This window comes from Apis florea, unplaced genomic scaffold, assembly GCF_048593485.1.
Source record: "Apis florea isolate Af1SG1 unplaced genomic scaffold, ASM4859348v1 contig_1346_pilon, whole genome shotgun sequence".
Taxonomy (NCBI): Eukaryota; Metazoa; Arthropoda; class Insecta; order Hymenoptera; family Apidae; genus Apis; species Apis florea.
Window position 1 is genome coordinate 159843 of NW_028256333.1, and position 18986 is coordinate 178828.

General features: G+C 44.9%; 1 protein-coding gene across 2 annotated transcripts in view; it reads right to left on the reverse strand.

The window, feature by feature from the left end:
- LOC100870661 (CUGBP Elav-like family member 5) overlaps positions 1-17788 on the reverse strand; it is a 154034-nt gene extending 136246 nt beyond the window's left edge. The window contains exon 1 of one of the 2 annotated variants that reach the window (XR_001112067.3): positions 6478-7971. Coding sequence is in view for 1 of the 2 variants with exons in the window: in XM_012486569.3 (XP_012342023.1) it covers positions 17608-17788 (181 nt within the window). In the remaining variant the exon portion in view is untranslated. Of the gene's footprint in view, positions 1-6477; positions 7972-17607 lie in introns of those variants that run through there. The other variant, XM_012486569.3, reaches the window with a different exon arrangement.
- Positions 17789-18986: the final 1198 nt, after the last annotated feature.

The following is an 18986-nucleotide window of genomic DNA, read 5'->3' on the forward strand; positions in this document are numbered from 1 at the left end:
AGAATCTGGGGAGAGGAAGCTGGTGGCGCGCACGAGTTCCCAATGGAACCAAGCTCTCGGCTCGGTCGTATAATTCGTTCGAAACAGAAAACGAGGGGATCAACGCGGTAGCAGGGTGGGCGGGTGAAACTAGCGCCTGAATACGTCAGCGCCAGCGCACCACCCCGCGTCAAAAATGTACGAAATGATATAATTTTCGTTTAATTAAAACTGTAATAACAGTTTTGACTACATTCCGCCGGACTGGCATTGAAATATACGAGCCGCAACACCGAGGAGAGGACAGTCGGAACGACGGGTGGGTGGGATGAAAAGTCAGTCGATGAAAAGATGGGCAAAAGAAGGGCTAGAAAAGGGCCACGAATCCCGCCTTCATACTTCCGACCCTTTGTTCCCTCTTCCATTCCCTCTTCGTCCCTATATATATATATATATATATATATATATTGTGTACAATATTTTAATTACAGTCGTGGGTGCAGAACCCTTTCATCGATTAGCACGGCTGCCAATTCCTTTCTCGTGTTTTCAAGGAAAACCTTCCACCTCGAATATTCTCGATTGGTCAGAATTCTAAAGACACGGTGAACCGTGGAAAAAGTAGTCTGGCTGGAATCACTACTGTTAACTAATTTCGCCCGTTCGTTTCTGTTTGCCAACTCGTCGATTAATTACGGAAAAGGAGAATTCGATTACCATAGATTCTTTTAATTTGCGGGAAGGAAAAGGAAAATGCGCGAGCACGCGAAGGATGGAACGAGCTCGTATCGAGAAGATACTCCGGGTTCGCGGAGAGAAGGTGAGAAAGACGAGGAAAATGGAAAATAAACGTAGCCATGATGCCCCGAGTTTGAAACAATTAACATAACAAAACGAAGGGAGCTGGCGAGGGATGTTTGAAAGGGCGATGCAGCCAAGAGCAGAGGCGAGAAAACGCGAACGCGTTTCTCTCGAGATTTTGGCACTGTTTCCACTCGACGGTCACCACCGCCTATTCTACCGACTCGCGAAAACATCTCTCCCCGACGAACGTAAACGAATCTGACGCGAACAACTCCACGACTGCTTCTCCTTCGTCAAATCGTTCTCCTCTCCCATTCTCGATCGCGATATTCTAGATCGCGCCCGATATAAGAATCGATCGAAAAGATTTAATCGATTCGATCTATATAGCTTCGTTCTTCGATCTATATGCGTTGTAAAGTACGCGTTCAATCGTCACGAAACGATATAACGAATATTTTCCACGTGGCGCATCAAAGCGAGACGATTCAAAGCACCTTCTTCTCTTGCCGCGTTTTCCATCGCTCGTAGACGATGCCACGGCTTATTTGATTAAGGCGTATATACGAAGCCGCTACGCGTATAATCGTATAAATTGCTTTTGATGCGCGTGAGATCTCCGCGCAGTGCTATCCGCGCGATAGAAAGTTTCGCATCTTCCATCCCATATACATCTCTCCTTTCAAACCCTTCTTGAAACATTCTCCCTCGCCCACGATATGCAATATCGTCACGCGAAAAACAAAATGCGATATAGCTACTACGAGGTATTCTTTTCGTCGAATCGATAAGAAACGATACGCGAAGGAAAATCAGAAACGAGATATACTTCTTTTATTAATCGATCCTATGTTCGTGAACTTTTTGAAAAAAGCGATTAAGTTGTTTCAAAATTAAGCTTTTACCAACGTAAAATAAACCTACGATTGAAATCGAACTTACACGGTTCTTCCGATTCGAGCGTAACAAAATCCGATTCTTAGATGTTAAAATAGAAATTATAGTTTGTTAATTTTCTAAAAGTTTCGATTTTCATCTTGAAAAATATATATAATCCTTTCGAAGGAAAATTGACGCGAGGAAAATTTCGTCGAATACCGTAATTTCCGCGTAATTTCAACGTTGTTACCGTGAAAATTGTGAAATTCATATTTATAATCGGGAAATAAAGCTGTTTTGCATAAAATGCATAAGCGGAAGAAAATAAAGGCGTTCGAGCGACACGTCACGTCTAACTATACTCCAACCGTATCTACTTGCCGTAGTTACGCACCCAGCTAAGTGGAACGAGGCGTTACGTTCAAACGTCGCTGTTCCGGTAACACAATTCAGAAGGGAGTTCTCTCCGAGGACTTTCACCGTATTAACCCAATATCAGCCATACGCTTCAGAATCAGGTTAACAACCTCCTAGCTCTCCACTCTTCCCCTTCCGTTCGTCCAAACAGTTTGATTATTCCACTATTTATTTGCTCGCTACGTTCGATAATACTTGAACGACCGGTATTATCTCACCCCTTTTAACGCATCCATTTTATTTTTAATTTTTCACCCGCAATTTTCGTGCGAATATCTCTTCTTCAACGGTATGGAAGAATTGTTTTTTTACGATAATGCTTCGGTGAAAAGCGAATTCAAATTGCCTTTTTCCGACTTCCCTTCCTATCGCGTGCCGATTCATAAACATTTCTTCGCTATCTATTCGCGTCCATTAATATCTCGTTGCTCTCGGAGAATCGAAGAAAAAAATATCGCATCCTGCAGTTTGAATAAACGAATCGACGAATGGTGACAAATGTAAGATGTCAATACGTGAATCACGTTTGTACGTACGCCGTTACAATAAAAATCGTCATAGGAAAACGCGCGTCGATGCACGGGGAAAACGTCGAATATCTTCTTCCTTAATGTCTCTCCTCTGTCTCTCCTCGCCCATAATGATACAAAGGCGACGCGGGATTCTAACTTGCGCGTTAAAATATACGGTTACGCCTGCTCGCGTGAGCAAGCAATTCTATAGTTTCGCATAGATTTGCGAAAAGCTTTGAGATAAGACAGGCACAAAGGCCAACTCTGCTCCAATTTCAAACATCGATGTTTCTAAAATCATCTCCTTTCTATTTTGAGACCGATTCGTCTATCAATGCTACCGTATTTAATTTAACGATAAAATTGTATTCTTAAAAACTTTTCTTTTTCTTTCTTCTTCGAATGGAAACGAAATATCTTTCGAATCGATTCGAATTGAATAATACAAAAGATACTCTTCCTATATGTTATTTTGAACGCAGTATATGTTTTTTTTTTTTAAAGAAAAATTAATTTTTGAATTAACGAAGAAATGAAATTGATTAAATCTATGAAATCGCGCAATTTCAAGCGATATTCGTCCAAGTTTTCTTTTTCAACAAACGAAATACGAATTTGGCAAAGTATCATTGGCAACGCTATTGTTCTGTTCTACTAAAAATACTACGAAAAATTGATTCCGCTAGAAAATATCGATGTAAATATTACGTCGTGGAGAGATTAATTTATGGACTAGTATGTAAAAAGAAATTAATTAAAATTGAATCTCGAAATGTATAAAACATTGTTTCTCGAGAAACAAAATATCTTTGATTTTTCATTCTTGATTCCATAAAATTTCGTTCGAAACGTAGTTTCACGTAGTTGCTTGACAATATTACAATAAAAAATGTAAGTATGAATATCGTCACTCGCCAAGATGATAGAACGTTTAAACGCGAAACGTGGGCAAGAAATTTGAAAAATTGTAACAGAAGAAAAGTAAGTAAAACGTAAGGCAACGTGGACAAGTTATATTGACGCGAGGCGTAGCTAGAATTATAATAGACGACGCATACTCGTTCCTAAGGTCGATAGATAAGACTCGAAGGCAAGTTGTTTGCACGGGACTAGATGACAAAACGTGCAACTCCTTTCGCCTTATACCCTCTCTCTTCTCTCCCTAGTGTAACACTACGCGTACACGCGATTGGCTCGCACACGGTTGAAAGCGTGTAAAGGCTTCGAGGAGTGTGTGTTACCCGCGTCTGGCCGAGGGCGATATCGTTTACGATAATGCATGTGCCTAGTGCAGATCTCTCGGTCGAACGATCGTCCCCTTCGGCCTGCTCACCCCCCTATCGTCGACTCGTTACCTTCGACTTAGCACGTTCACACGCGATATGATACTTGAACAGACGCTCCAACGACAATCTTCGACCGGTCGATTTGGAAAAATTGAACTAGAACGGCACGAATTTACCACGGTTTTCCTCCCTCTCTCTCTCTCCTATCTTCGAACGTGTACCTCACGCAGTTAGAGTATTTTCTCATTTCGAGTTATTTTCCGATGCTATCCGGCACGTAGGAGAAAATTGGCGGGCGCGGAAAAAAGGAATTGTAGCGAGCTATTCGTTGGCTTTGTTCGGTATATCGCAACGCAGGTGGGGTTGAGGCGGCGGAGACTCGCCGAGGGAATGAAACCTGATTTAGGACTGCGGTCCAGAAATCTCCCGGGGGACCGTCCGAGCTGACCACTGCGCACTCGCTTCGCTTTCCAGCGTCCCTCCGAGCGCTACTACCTCACCCTCTGCTACTACCACCGCCGATTCTCGGCCAGCTCCTCCGTGTCCCACGTCCAACATCCTCGTGTCCCTGGACGCCAACAAGTGCGACTCTTTACCAACATCGCGTTCCAAATGCGTCCGGAATACTAAGAAACTCCCAGCCCACGTTTACACGCAAGAATTTATTACAGGGCGAAAAGTCGTGCCGCGGATAAATTCTATTATCGAGTCAAACGAAAATAGGATATCTCTCATTTCTCGTAAAAATCTTTCTCTCTATTTCCTTTTTATTACCAACATAGAATACGATTTTCTCGGATACTTGTCGCCAACTTTATCTCCCTCCCTCCCTCCCTTATTGTTAGGAGAAATTGAAAGAAAATTTCCGGCCCCTGTTCAACGAAACTTTCAATCGGTGGAATCTTTACTTTCCAAGTTCCACCTCCTACGATGCAGATAACAAATATTGTTTTGTACAATATCGAATCCCTGTGGTCCTGTATCGAGGATACACCCCTGCGAAAATCTAAAGGGAAGGAAAGAGGAGCAGGTTAGGGGGAAAAGTTTCAGGCGAAAGGAAAAGAAAGGGAATAGAGGGAAAGGTAGGAGAGACGCTCCTGGCACAGCCTGGCGTGTAGGTTACTACGTGCTTGCTAGTCGGGGCATCCCGTGACCGTGGTCTGGCTTAAGGATTCGGGTCAGGCTGTAACCTGCCTCGATTGCAAATACAACCGGGGAGGAGGGCAGGGGAGGGGGGGAAACACTCTTGGACACACTGCCAAAACCAAAACTCGAGTGGCAGTGCACATAAACCCGTGTGCAATCACCAAGATGCAAAAATTTAATCGTTTGATTCCTCGGTCCTCGACCTATGTCACTTTTTAGTGAAGGAAAGATCCGCTGTGTGTTACATACGCACGTGATGCGAATAGAAGAGAACGTTTCGATATCACGGATATCTTCGCAAATGTGTAAAACGAATCGCTACTCGTTTAAAACAATTTTTAAATATTCGTTGAAAACAATGTTCGAATAACATTCGTTCACGTTTTTAATTAATACGTGATTAACGTATGGCGTATTTATTTACGCGTGTATACGTATATATAAAACTACCTGTATCATTATTGTTAAAGACGCGAATAAATTTAGGCAGACAGACGGTCAAAATTCGAGTTCTTCGTAACTCGTTCAAACTCGTTTTTTTTTTTACGTGTAATAAAGATTACCTGGAAATAAAAGATCGTTCCTTCGAAAATGTCAAGATTAGCATATAAATACGAGAAAGATCGAAGAAAGTTATTCGAAGAGCTATCAAAGTAATTGTTAGATAAGTGCTTGAACGACATCTATATTTTCAAAGATTCCATCGTTGCACGATCGCGTAATAGAGAGACCAGAATACGACACGACAAAGTATCACGTGCTAAAAGATTATATTCCTAAATATTCTCGTTTGCGAGAAGTGTTTCGCAAAGAAAAAAAAAAAAAGAAAAAAAAAAAGAAAGAAATTGGGCGTTCGCGCGACGTCACGGAAAAATAACACGCCTTTTATCACCGGATATGAATCCTATTGAGCATACTTGGAATATGCTTGGGAGAAGATTCAGGCACAAGAATGCACCCTCGATGCGACGAAAGCTCGTTGGTTAGGCACTGAAGAATGGCTCGGCATACCGTAAGAAGATCTTCCTCGCCATCTTTTTGGAAAGTGTGCGCGCATTCTCGTCTCATTGCGAATGGAAAAAATGAAAAATTTGAGAGGACGGATGCTGAAAACGTTCCCGACCTATCGAGAAACCAATTACTTGTATTTCCCGTCTCGCATCCCGTCTTCACCGTTCTTATATATTCTATATCCATATATTCAACCGTTTATTCGTAATTCGTCGAATCGATTATTCGTATTCCTAATACGATAGCGATTCTCCGGCATTATTGGAAAATAATATTCGGGAAGAAAAGTTCTTTCGACCAATTATTGCATGGAAAAACGAAAGTTTGCGAAATATTTACGCGTGTCTTTCATACGTATACGTTCGAGAAAACGAGCGAACCTCGTTTTTTCGTTTCTTCGATACGCGAAAGAGATTATTTTACGTTTAAGAAAATAAAAATACCTGGTTGATAAAGATAGAGGTCCGCGGCGCGCGGCCACACGATCGCCGAGCGCTCCACGCTGCCTGCTTGATTCCGCGTGCTTGCGGATCCGAAAAATCCTACGAAGAATCGCAAACAACAACTGACGTATTCTACTTCTAATGGTTGTCTCGTTGTCAGCACCGATGATCGTCGTTTACGTAATTCACGAGTCTTCTTCCTCCTCTTCGACGGTGTCTGCAGCGCAACGACGATGCACCGTCATCCCTCTCCTTCTATTCGCAACATGAAAGTGACACACACCACACGCGTTTCGATTCTCGACAACAGGACGGAAGAATCGTTTGACGGAGAGTCTCTCTATTTCTTTTTTCTTTTTTTCCCTAACCTTTCATTCCCTATTCACTCATCGGTCGAACACTCATCGATCACGTCCCATGTTGCAACGTCGATACGGAACATCGATACGGAAAAATTCAACGAGCGCACAAGGATAACCCGACAACTTTCAAATTGATCGCGAGCAACAGTCGCGCGTTACAGTCGCGGAAAAGCGCCACTAAGAGCAGTTGGACACGACCACGTGAGGAACGAATTGAAATCCGAATCCACGTGTCGTCGATTTCACGCGGACCTCCGCGAAATCAAATCCGCTGAAACTGTTTTGCCGAATTCTAGGCTAGGCCGCGGTATCCGTTATGTCGTTTGACGCGCGCGCCTTCCGCGGTTCGATGGTAAAACACAGTGGAAAAGAACACTTGATAAAGGAGCGGAAGGAGAGGCGACTCGTTATTTCCACGCTTTCGAGGGAAGAGAATTTGAAATTATGCGAACACGAACCAGTGTAGTCAGTTCGACTCGTATATATATATCACCGGGGCACGTGTATCACCAAATATCGATACAACAACAACAAATAACAACAACAACACCACTGTATCACCACTGTACGAAGGATGAGGATGATCCCTTCGGAATCGTTTCTCTCGCTAGCTGCGCAGTAGACGCTCCTCGTGCTAGGTGTCAACTCCTTCGGAGATACAACCGGCGGTGAGAGCGTCAACCGCGTGGCCACCGATCGTGCTCCTTTTCGACGTCGTCGTATTCATCAAGAAGGAAGATTGGTCACCTTGGTCTGTCAAGGTGTAACGCGACCCGTTTTCGATTCGTCACTCACGCGTTACGAACAAAACTCCGCCTCCACCTCGCTCCACCTCATGGAGGAAAAACTTGCCATCAAAGGATAAAATCGCGTATCCGGCGCGTTCGCAATTATCACTGGCCACGTCTCGAAATGCTACGTTTGTGCGCCCGACGTATGCGCGTCGTTTCATCCGCCGAGTCTATTCACCGACGAATAAAAATCCGGTGGAACGAGAAGGCAGGGGAAGAGGTGGCCGATAATAAATAACACTCACTGTCCAGCTGATCGGTACGACGTGGTCAAAACTCGTTCACTCAGCAACGATAACTGCCTTCTTCTTTGCCAAAACGTGGAGATGGTGTACACTGCGGTCGCTCTCCGCACACTGAGGTTAGCTGACGTCACGAGCCCACCACGCGGAGGTAGTCTCGCGAACGAACGTTTCGCGCCGGCGCCCGCGGCGCTGCAATCTCTATAGATACACGACCTCTCTCTCCGAGCCGGTATACCGCCGGATATTCTTCCTATACGTATATCCTATCCGCCTACGTTCACCATTTCGACTCGACTCGTTTCTACCTGCGATCGAAGACCGAGTAGAACGTCTCGTTTAACCATCAACACTTGATGGAGTTTCACACAACGTTGGACACGGAGCAAACCGGCCAACACTGACGGACAACTTTGCACTGAATCGAACGAGGGAAACTGTTCCGCGCGAATCGATTTTTCCTGGTACAATCGATTTATATCGAGAATTCCGTTCCTACTTGGGCGCGTTCTTTCGTTACGTTTAAAACGATCAACGTTGTTCCATTCGATCGAAAAACAAACGAATACGAATATTATTATCACGGACCAATACTTGGTAATAATACTTTAGAACGATACCATGCGTGCGAACTAATCGAGTTACATTAAATATAATTTGTTTCGTTGTTAGAAACGAAATTATGTTAATTTTTGTTAAATGTGCATACGAACAACGAGAAAAAGATATTTTAGAAATTGAATGGCAATAAATTGGGCGAAGAATCGAACGATATCTCCCGATTCTATCTACGACGGAAAATTCTACCGGCAATATTTTTCACGCGAAAAGGTTTCGATTTCACCACGGTGGTAATAGATCAATGTCAAATAAGTGATTTCAACGCTGAGCTTGTATAAAAATTCTTTTATCCTTAACCAACCGCGTTACCTCTCTAAAATGTACATGACGTTTGTAGAATTAAAATGAAAAGCGGCGCAAAATACAGGAAAGAACTCTTGATCACCATAAATCATCGTTAAAACAATATTCTGTCAACTGTTTCATTCCACTTTATAAACTCGCGCATTTCGTATAACGAAATATTATCAACGGAATACTTTACCATCTCCATCCCATCCCGTCCATTTGAATCGCAAAATCGATGGATGGATGATAATCATCGACATCGATCGCGAGGACGAACGTTTTACGATATCGATTAATATCAATTATATTTTCTCCGATACTTCGATATCCCTTAACTTTTCACGCGTTTACTCGCGAAAAAATAAAATGGCGGATAAAGATCGCCTCCCGCGGTGATACCCGTGATCCTTAAGGTGATTTCTCACAGACGGGAAACCGCGGACGAGGGATTTCAAAGAGAAAACTCGCAAGTCCCTTCGGACCATCGTTACGGGTAGAAAGTTTCGACGGAAGTTGTGTCCTAACTCCGTTAACTCCGTCGAAGACGATGTAGAAATCGACAAATCCACGACGAAGAATCCACGTGAAGATGCCCTTATCTTTTCTCTATTTTTAAATTCGATAAACGCTAATTTTTTTTACCATTTTTTAATCGTAAAAATCGCGAAAAATCAAGCGACACCAAAATAATTTACGTAACTTGTATAATTTTCTCATTTAAAACCATAATATACCCATAATATTTAGGAGCCATAATATAGGTATATTCTTCTGTAAAAATATCGACGCGTATTTTTTCGAATCGAATAAAAACCTTAGTATTTTCAGTCGAGAAGAAGAAGAAGTAGAAGAGGAAGAAGAACAAGAACAAGAACAAGAAGCAAAAGAAGAAGAAGAGGAAGAAGAAGATATCATCGATATGCTTATTGTTGGAACGAAACGATTGAATTATGCAGGAAAAATAACAATTGATAGGATGTATTTACAAGGTTCCTACTCGTTATACGCAAAGTAGCTGGTTTAAGTGCATGTCGGTTAGTATGTAGGTTGATGCAGTAGGAATAGAATAGCGAAGGAGAATAAACGAGAGCGAGAAGCAAAAGAGACAAATAGGGGGATACGGAATGGGGTGGAAGGGAAAGGAAGGATGAAAGAAAGAAAGAGAAAGGACAGCCGTCAATCTCTTTCTGGTCCCATCTCGCTCGTTCTTGCTCCCTTTCTCTTTCGCTCTTGCTCGTCGGTGGTGTTGGGTGGGCTGATGGTAGGAGGTGGATGGAAATCAATAGCCCTGAATAATGAACCCCAAGGCAGCACCCTCGCTCCGCTCTCCACGGTCTGGAGCAGTCTCTCATGCATCCTCTCATTCCAAACCGAGAGAGAAAGCAATTCTCTCTATCCATCTCCCGCCTTCCCTCCTTTTCCATATTTCCCTCTCCCTTCCTCATCCTCATCCCCATCTCCTTCACCTCTCCGCACCACCCACGGGCCTACCGATCCCTTCTTCTCTCCTTCTCAACACCCGAAAGGAGGTGTTTGTGTCCTCTCCTAGTCCCCAACTTTGCTACGAGACCCCCTCGAACCCAATTCGGATAACCGACGGAAGAGGAGGAGAAGCAGGAGGACACGGAAAATGATTACCCTCCTCCTCTTTCTCCTTCACCTCCTCCTTCTCTTTCTCCACGACGGATCGATGGTCGTCGAGCACCTTGGTTCGTGATTCTCTTGGATTCGGATCAATACCTACTTTAGCATTGCAATAAAATGGTCGGACAGCGCGTTATGATAGCCTCCACTCTTCTCTTATCGAGTATCCGTCCAAGAAGCAATTTCGCGGCCGCTAAATTTATTTGCGATTCCGCTCTAACGCGAAACGTACACGTTGCCGCGAGATCTCCACGAGAGGAGGAAAAGAAAAGGGAGGAAGGAGAGAGGGGGAGGAAGAAAGGTGGAGGATGATGACACACGGCGATCGGGGCAATTAATAAATTAATTAAAGGGGACGACGTATCGATCGAATCAATAACGGGTAAATATTAATTAATTTAACAAACGTAATCGTTCGAGGCCAGAAGAAGAGAGGAGAGGTGCGATTCCGAGACGATCGAGGCTCGATGTTTTCATCCGACTGAGTTTCGATACGATGACTAGAATAAATAGACCCGTCAATTTACATAGTCGTTAACGGGTATAGCTGGCAAGCCCTTATCGGCTCGGTAGCTCCTGAACCTCCTGACCTAGCCAACGCGTTCTACGTTATTCCTATACTCCTCCTTCCCCTCCTCCTCTTCCTCCTCTTCCTCTTCCTCTTCCTCCTCCTCCTCCTCCTCCTCCTCCTCCTCTTTCTCCTTCTCCTCGTCATCCCGTTCCTTCCATCTCCTCTCCTTCTCTCTACACCTAGCTAACTTCAAGGCTCTTCCCCTATATACCACCTTGGATCCTTATCCGAAGGAGACGCTTATTAAAGATCGATCGGGGACACTGCAGCAATTCTTGGATACTTTAACCAATTGAAAGTAACTGGATAGCTGGAGGAAACGTTGGCCTGAATGCAAACCCTTGTAATTTACCGTCGCTCCATATTGCTCCTACAGTTTGTAACTTGAACGATGCATCCGTAACAACGATCCGTAAGAGCCACGACGGTTTAACGACATTTACAATTTAGATACGAGTGTCGCCGGAGCGTTCTCCCTTTATTCGAGCTTCGACGATTCGATTATTAAAAAGTATTCGATATTCGATCGTTCGAAACGTATTTATATCGAATCCCAGACGAGTGAAACTCCTAAACGAACGCGAACAATAAAAGAACAAAACCCATTTTTTTATTTTATTTTATTCTACAATCGTATCCCTTTATCACGACCACGACTTTGACTTTCGTTCTACTCTTTCTTCCATCCCACGCTACTTTCGTTTCGATCCCACGCTTATATTCGCTCGTCATTTCGAGACGATAAGTCCGTATTCCCGGACTGGGAAAATGTTTTCCTTGGCAATCAAACGGATCGTCGTCAACGTTGGTCGTCTTCTTTCCACCGAGCCAAAAGAGCCTAAAGCGGATCGGCGGAACAACCCCTCGTAAAGGCGGGCTTGGTAACGACTATGCAAATTTCATTTGGCCCGGCCCAATTCTTCACACACGAAAGATTAAGACATTAGACTAGCCCAAGGATGGAGGAGAGCATGCTCTAAACTGACTGGAGACTGAATATATACTGTATACGTATATATAGAAAGGGGGAGAGAGAGAGAGAGAGAGAGAGAGGAGAAGAGGAGCTTTCGCCACGAGATTCGGAATACCGACATACTTCCGTCGTCTGGATTATCTTCTCGTCTTCAACTATGCATCGTCTTCGCATATATGTAAACCTGATACGACGGAGCTCTTAAATTTTCCACCCAACTTTGCTCGTTACTCGTTACATAACTCATAGCGTTTCTAATAACCGCAACAATCGTTAATAACCGCGCGTTTTCATTCAATTCCGTATATCATCCTACTTTGCATACAATTAAACACATCGGTCGTGTTTCACGGTGACACAGTAATGTCATTTTAACGAGTCATACTTTCAACGATCCCACGAATGAAAAGCGGAATACGAGGCGACATTCATCAAATTATATCTATATTTATGCATTCTTATCAAACTATTTTTATAATTGATTATGCGCGTAGAGGAAGGCGTTATACAGCTTTGGAAAATAAAATGCTGGAACAATGGCAAAAGATGAACGTTGGAAAACGTCGAAGATGAAGAAACGAGAATTTCGGGACTGTTCTTTTAACGTTAATGGTTAACCTTTTTGAAGAAATTCTCCTATTTTCGCCTCTAATCGCAGATTACGCTTTCGAGATCCTACCTTCTGTCACCGTCGTCACGTCAATCCTTATTCCTCGGCATTTTTCCTCGAACGAAGCTCGAAACTTACGCCCTCCCCTACCTTTCGAAACCGTAATTTTAAAGTTCGAAGTAGCAATGGATAGCCATATGGATATGTTTTCGTTGCGTATCAAGAAGAAGAAGGACCAAGAAGAAGCGGGAAAAGGAGAAAACGCAAAGGAATAAGGTGGCGCAATGTCCTTTGCACTTCCCTCAGCAACGGCTCTTCTTGCCCCCGATCGAGACAAAGCCATAGGTATTACCTTATTTCCCCAGTGCCTTGCTCCCTTCTATTGTACAAATCCTCCTTAGAAGGGTGTTGGCGCTCACACACGCGCGCTTCCTACAATCTGCCAAGGTATTTCGAATCGTTTCTTTCTCTGCCGAACTGCCACTACTCTCCCCCTTGTTTATGCCGAAACAATACGCTCGCTCGTTATTTTAATGGATATCTCTTCTTGTCCCATCCTGTCCTCGCGACGCGAAAGCGTTCACCGTTCGCTCGAGACGGAAAAACTCGACACCGCGAGATGGTTGTTGGAAAGGAAACGATCGGTTCGTGATTAAATAGCGCGTGAAGATTCGGTATTATTTCCAGAACAACAGAGAGCGCGCCGTTGCAAAGAGGATTTCGTATTCCGGATTAAAAACAACGATTCCTCCCATTGTCAATTCGAACACCAAATTGTTCCGAATCCTAGCAATTTTGAATGGGCCAGAGGGCGATGCGTTCCGACTGGATCGATCCGGTGAAAGGGTAGGAGAGACAGAGAGAAGAGTCGATGTAGAGAGGCCCTGTGGCAAAAAAGTGGGATAACATACGGCCGTGCATGCAGACGAAGAGACGGGCGAAACGGGCGAACGGACAGACAGCCCTCGTGAACCTCGTGTCGAGAGAGGAGAGAAAGAGAGAGAGAGAGAGAGAGAGAGAGAGAAAGAAAGAGAGATTGCGGGAAGGCTGGTTGGGACGGGGTTGGTTGCCATTGTAATGGCGTGTGCCATGGTCCCCATGTGCCAACCACCCCAACAGCTGAGCCCTTTGCTACACTGCTGTTAAATACGCTGAAACGAGCAAACCGCTCGCGAGAGTTAAACTCGTAGTTATCGCTCTCGCATCACACACATGTGTGTGTGTGTGTGTGTGTGTGTGTGTGTGTGTGTATGTATATATATATATATATATATATATATATATATATATGTATGTATGTATGTATGTATGTATGTATATACGTGCGAGATACGCGCGAATCGATGGACGCGTCCTCTTTAAATCCACTCTATTGCACAAACGCTTGCAATTGAAAGGAAATGATTTCATTTGCTTCTATTCTGCGGCCATCCCCCCCCTCGACGATATCAAGATTTATATTTTAATACATTTAATTGAACGAGAAAATGATATACGTTTGTCGCTTAAATTATGTCGACGGGACCGATTCCACCGTTCGTTGCATCTCGATACCGTTTGATGTGAATCGTAGCATCGAATTGCATCGCCGTTTCGAAAACCCCATTTCGAACCGATTCCTGCAAATTCAATCGTACGCGAAGAATATCGGGGGTATCACGCGTATACGAAACAATCGTTAATTATCTTCTTTCCTCGATTCGAAAAGTTACAGTTTTACGACGCTCGTTAATAACAAGTTAGCACGCTGGCAACCACGGTGGAGATAAGAAAGAGAGAAAGAGAGAGAGAGAGCGAGAAAGGAAGCGTCCTCGAATACCAACGGCGGAAAGTTACCAAAGTATCGTAACTACCCCGTAATTAAGTGAGGATGCCGAAGTGGCAGCCAATGGAGCGGCCAGTGAAATAAAGGGAATGCAAACCGAGTTTCTGCGAACGGAGAGAGGGAGGGAGGGAGAGAAAGAAAGAAAGAAAGAAAGAAAGAAGAGTAAGCGAGCAAAGGTGGTAGTTTTCTATTTACGTTGAATTGTAACTCAATCCGTAGGGCAAAACAAATTGGTCGAGTGCCGAGAACCGGAAAGAGGATCGCGGCGTGGAGGAGGCGGTTAGACTACCATGATCCGCCAACCAGTCGATGCTAGCCAAGAGGGAGAGAGAGAGGGAGAGAGAGAGAGAGAGGGAGAGAGAGAGGTGGACGTATTAGCATTCACAACAACCTTCTGCTACCTTGGCCGAGGGTACGAAGAGGAAAGAAAAAGAACGAGAAGGGTAAGAAGATAATACCTGGGAAGAGAGAAGGGGACGCGATAGGTGGGACGAAGAGCGGAGAAAGAGAGGAAAAGTTTGGTTGGAAAGCCGTGACAAGGGATGGGTAGTGAACGGCGAGAAACGAGGGGGCGCAGCTCGAGGAATCAAAATATAATTACACGAAGACAGGCCATAACACGGAGACAGAATCACGGAGAAATAGACGGGTCTCATTAAAATTGGAGAGCTGTTTCGAAACTACAAGACTGCCGTGTCGGTTGCAGCCTTGTCGCCGTTGAGCACTACCTTTCCCTAACTCGACCTCTTACCGCTCGCTCGCCTCTCCCGATCCTGTATCCCGAGCCTATACTCCTCTCTCTCTCTCTCTCTCTCTCTCTCTTTCTTCGTCTCTTCGTACGTAATATTTTGAAGTGAAAAACTTCACAGAGGTTACAGGGAACCACCGGGCATTGAAAAAGCCGGTGGTGGATGTAAAATAAAGGGAACGCGGTGTTGAATGAACCTTCGCGGCTTTCAGATGTGCATTTTAATGAACTTGTCGACACGCAACCGAGTCGGACCGAGCGACGTTATCAACGAGCGAGAACAACAACTTTCCCGTAAATAGTCGGAGCCAATCGAAATCTTTTTTCCAATCTTCTTTTTCCACGTTAGATTTTCTAGCCTTCTCACCCAACCTCCCGCACCTGTTATTACCTGACTCGGCAATAACCTCGATGCGAACGAATATAATACATTTCGTTGATTGTTGGCAAAGTCGCCTCCTCCCCTCTTTCTCCCCATTGTTTCGATGGACGCGCGTTGAAAAGCATATCGCTCTTGTTTACCGGAAAGCTTGAAATTACAGGTAACCGTTGCTGTGACACGGTTGCCGAAAATCGCTTCGTAATAGCTTTGTACCTTTGAACGAAACGTTTTTTCCATCGAGCGCGTGCGTTAATGAAAATATTTTTTAAGAGATGTACACGAAAACGCGCGAACGCGTGTGTTTACGCAACGTTAATCCACGAGCGCGTAATCCGATTTAAATGCGGATAATTACGATAACCCGAATAGATAGCGAGGGCAAGGATAATCCAACGAAAAACGAGCGAGTAACACAGCGATCGAAAATGAAAATCATCTAGGAGAGGAGGAGTTTGCTCCTCGATAAGCAACGTTTCACAGTTGATACGCGTAACGACGACAGCCGTCTATCGAGGGATAATACGCGATGCATTTCGTACGCCTTTGACGATCGTCGCTGCGAAATATCGCCGCCGATTCGGTGGAGTTTCACGCGTGGAGCCAAAGTTGGAAGCGAGAATAATTCGAAAGATTAACGAGCCATTTCCCGGCAAAAACTCGAACGGCCATTCGTCAACCATAAATTTTGCATGCCTACAAAAATAAAAATGCGCCGCTCTCCCCTAACGGCGCGGCGGACTTCTGTGCAGCTTATCGGCCGGATATTTATTGTAAAATACCTGCATTCCTGACTAGGGGTCAGGCGAGAGCGGATTACGGCCATTTTTCCTACAAATTAAATAAACGGAAGCCGCTGAAGGATATCGCGTCGACGATACGAGATTTCGAAAGAATTATTTATCAAAATCAACCATCCAAAGAAATCCAAACGTTGATCCAACGTTGCCTGAATATTTTACGATCTCGATTTCGATCGAAAATCAAATCGGCTTCCTTTTCCCGACCCGAGTGGTTGAAAAACTAGTTGGAACAACATCGAAACGATATCGTTATCGAAGACGAAAATTCGAAATAAATTCGTAAATCGACCGAAAATACGACTGTTCCGCGCGGATATCCCCCTCCAACATCGTCTCATTTTTTTCGAACGTCGACTCGATCCTTTCGCATCCCTGTCTCGTTTATTATATACCGAGATATCGCGTGACCGACCCTACGGTAATTCGAGCAACCCTGGGATCGAATGAAGGGATTAGACGGCTCGTTCGCTACCGGAGAGAGGAGGCTGTGATCGGTGACGTCAGTCGGTTAAAGTCCCGGGTTTCCGGGCTAGTTTCCGTTACGGAAACGGTGGTGGACGTTGCCCCATTGTATCAGATTTGCCGGCGTCGCGGTGTTCCTTCGGACGGTGAGAAGGAGAGGTGGTGGGGGATAGGGGGGAGAGAAGCCGACCGACAAAGGCCGTCGATCGTGGACGTCGGCTCATCCTCTCGGCGATCGACGCGAATGCCCGCGAAATTTATTGTTTCACCGGCTTAGCCCACTCTTCTAGCCTCGCTTTTCTTTCCTCTTCCTCCACCCTCTTTCAACCAGCCCGGCCACGCTCTTTCTCGCTCTCGAAATCTCCCCCGGTCGATGCTGCCGCCCATACATCGCGTCACGAGACAAAAGAATAAATCCTGATTAATCTCTCAGCCGCGTTTCCAAAGTTACCACGCCGACGCGACGATGCAACGTATAATACGTTGTTGTCCACGTGGTACAACAATGCGAAGGGTGCTCTCGTTACGATACGCGTCGCGCGCCCACCCCTTTTTTTTTTTTTTTTCTTTTTTTTCACCATCCTCGTACTTGCTCCATCATTGTGCAGCAGGTAGGACGATTAGATTCGATATCGAACCTCGATCAAATTGTAATTTAATCAAATTGTAATAATTGTAATTCGTTGTATTGCATTCGTTGCATCGATCGATCGAAAACTTATAGTAAGAACGAACCGGTTGGAAATTTTCGAATCGAAAAAAGGAACGAAATATGAAAAGATGTATCGCGCGTTCGTTCTCTCTCACTCACCCTTGTGCATGCCAGTGTACTTGTCCTTGAGCACGGTGAACTCGTAAATTTTACCAAATTCCTCGAACATCGGTCGTAACGCGTCCTCTTCGAGGTGGCGCGGTATCTGTCCTACGAAGAGTTTGATGGCGCCGTCTCCGTTAGGGGTGGAGGATGGCGAGGACGGGACCGGTATCAACATTTCTTCCACTTTGCGCGACACGCACTTCTCGCGTCCAAACTGCGTGTCGAAGCTCGTCGCGTTGACGAGTGGTCGACGACCTTGGACCCTCGTCGTATCGATCCTTCCTTCCTTCCTTCCTTCCTCGCGCGTGTTTTTCGCGATCCTCGCGTACAAAGCAAAGTCGGTGCGCGGTTGAGGGGGTGGGTAGCGTCGCGAAAGTGCTCGTTAACTGTCGTCACCGTGGGTAATCGACCGGTCGAGGGGGAGAGGCGTAGGGGTGGTTAGAGCGTGAAACAGAGGCGTTATTCGGCGAGAGTAGCGTGGGTGGAGCAGGAGGTCCGGTTTTAATCAGGAGGTCGATAAAAAATACACGATAGCGTAATCTTTGTGTGGAACGGGAAACAGAGTGACGTGGGAAGGATGGGAAGAGCGAAGGGAGGAAGGAGTAAGAGATGGAAGGAAGAGGTGGCGAGGAGGGTGGGAAGAGCGGCTAATGCGGCTCGTGCACGGGAAAGCGAATACTTAACGAGAAGGAGGGTGAAATAAAGGAAACCGGAGGCGGGGAAAGGGGGACTCGACGATGCCGCTTTCCACGCAACGATTAATGGCTTTCGAAACGCATTAAGAGAGGCTTTTGAAAAAATATATCTTCCGTCCGGATGAATTAATCGCGCGGTGTCGTGCGCGATCACGACCACGTATCGTTCGATTTAATGTCCTATTTGCACCCTCGATCGGGGAAAGTAACCGTGTCTCTCTCTCTCGCCATGATTATACGTGATTTACAGTCGTTGGAAAAGTGGAAAAGCTCGATACGATCGATTCGTACAGATTCGATCGGTGAACGTTGTGCGGCCGCGCGCGCAAACACCAGTTGCTCGGTCAGTCCGCAGATAATCCGAACGAAAATTCGAAAATTCTAAAGGATCCTCCAGGTGGGTGATAAACGCGCGAATCGAGCACAGTCGACCGACTTTGATCGAGCGATACGCGAATGTAAGACGAAAATAATTGGCGATAACATTTAAACGACGACCACGATACGACACTTTCACCAGACAAATATCACTTTGCGATCGATGCGACCCTCAATTCGATCATTTACCAAGTTATATATAAATATATATATATATATGTATATATGTATTGCACTCGACTCGAATGGATTCGCGCTAACGAACGCTTATTCTTCCGTTTTTTATTACTTTTACTTTTT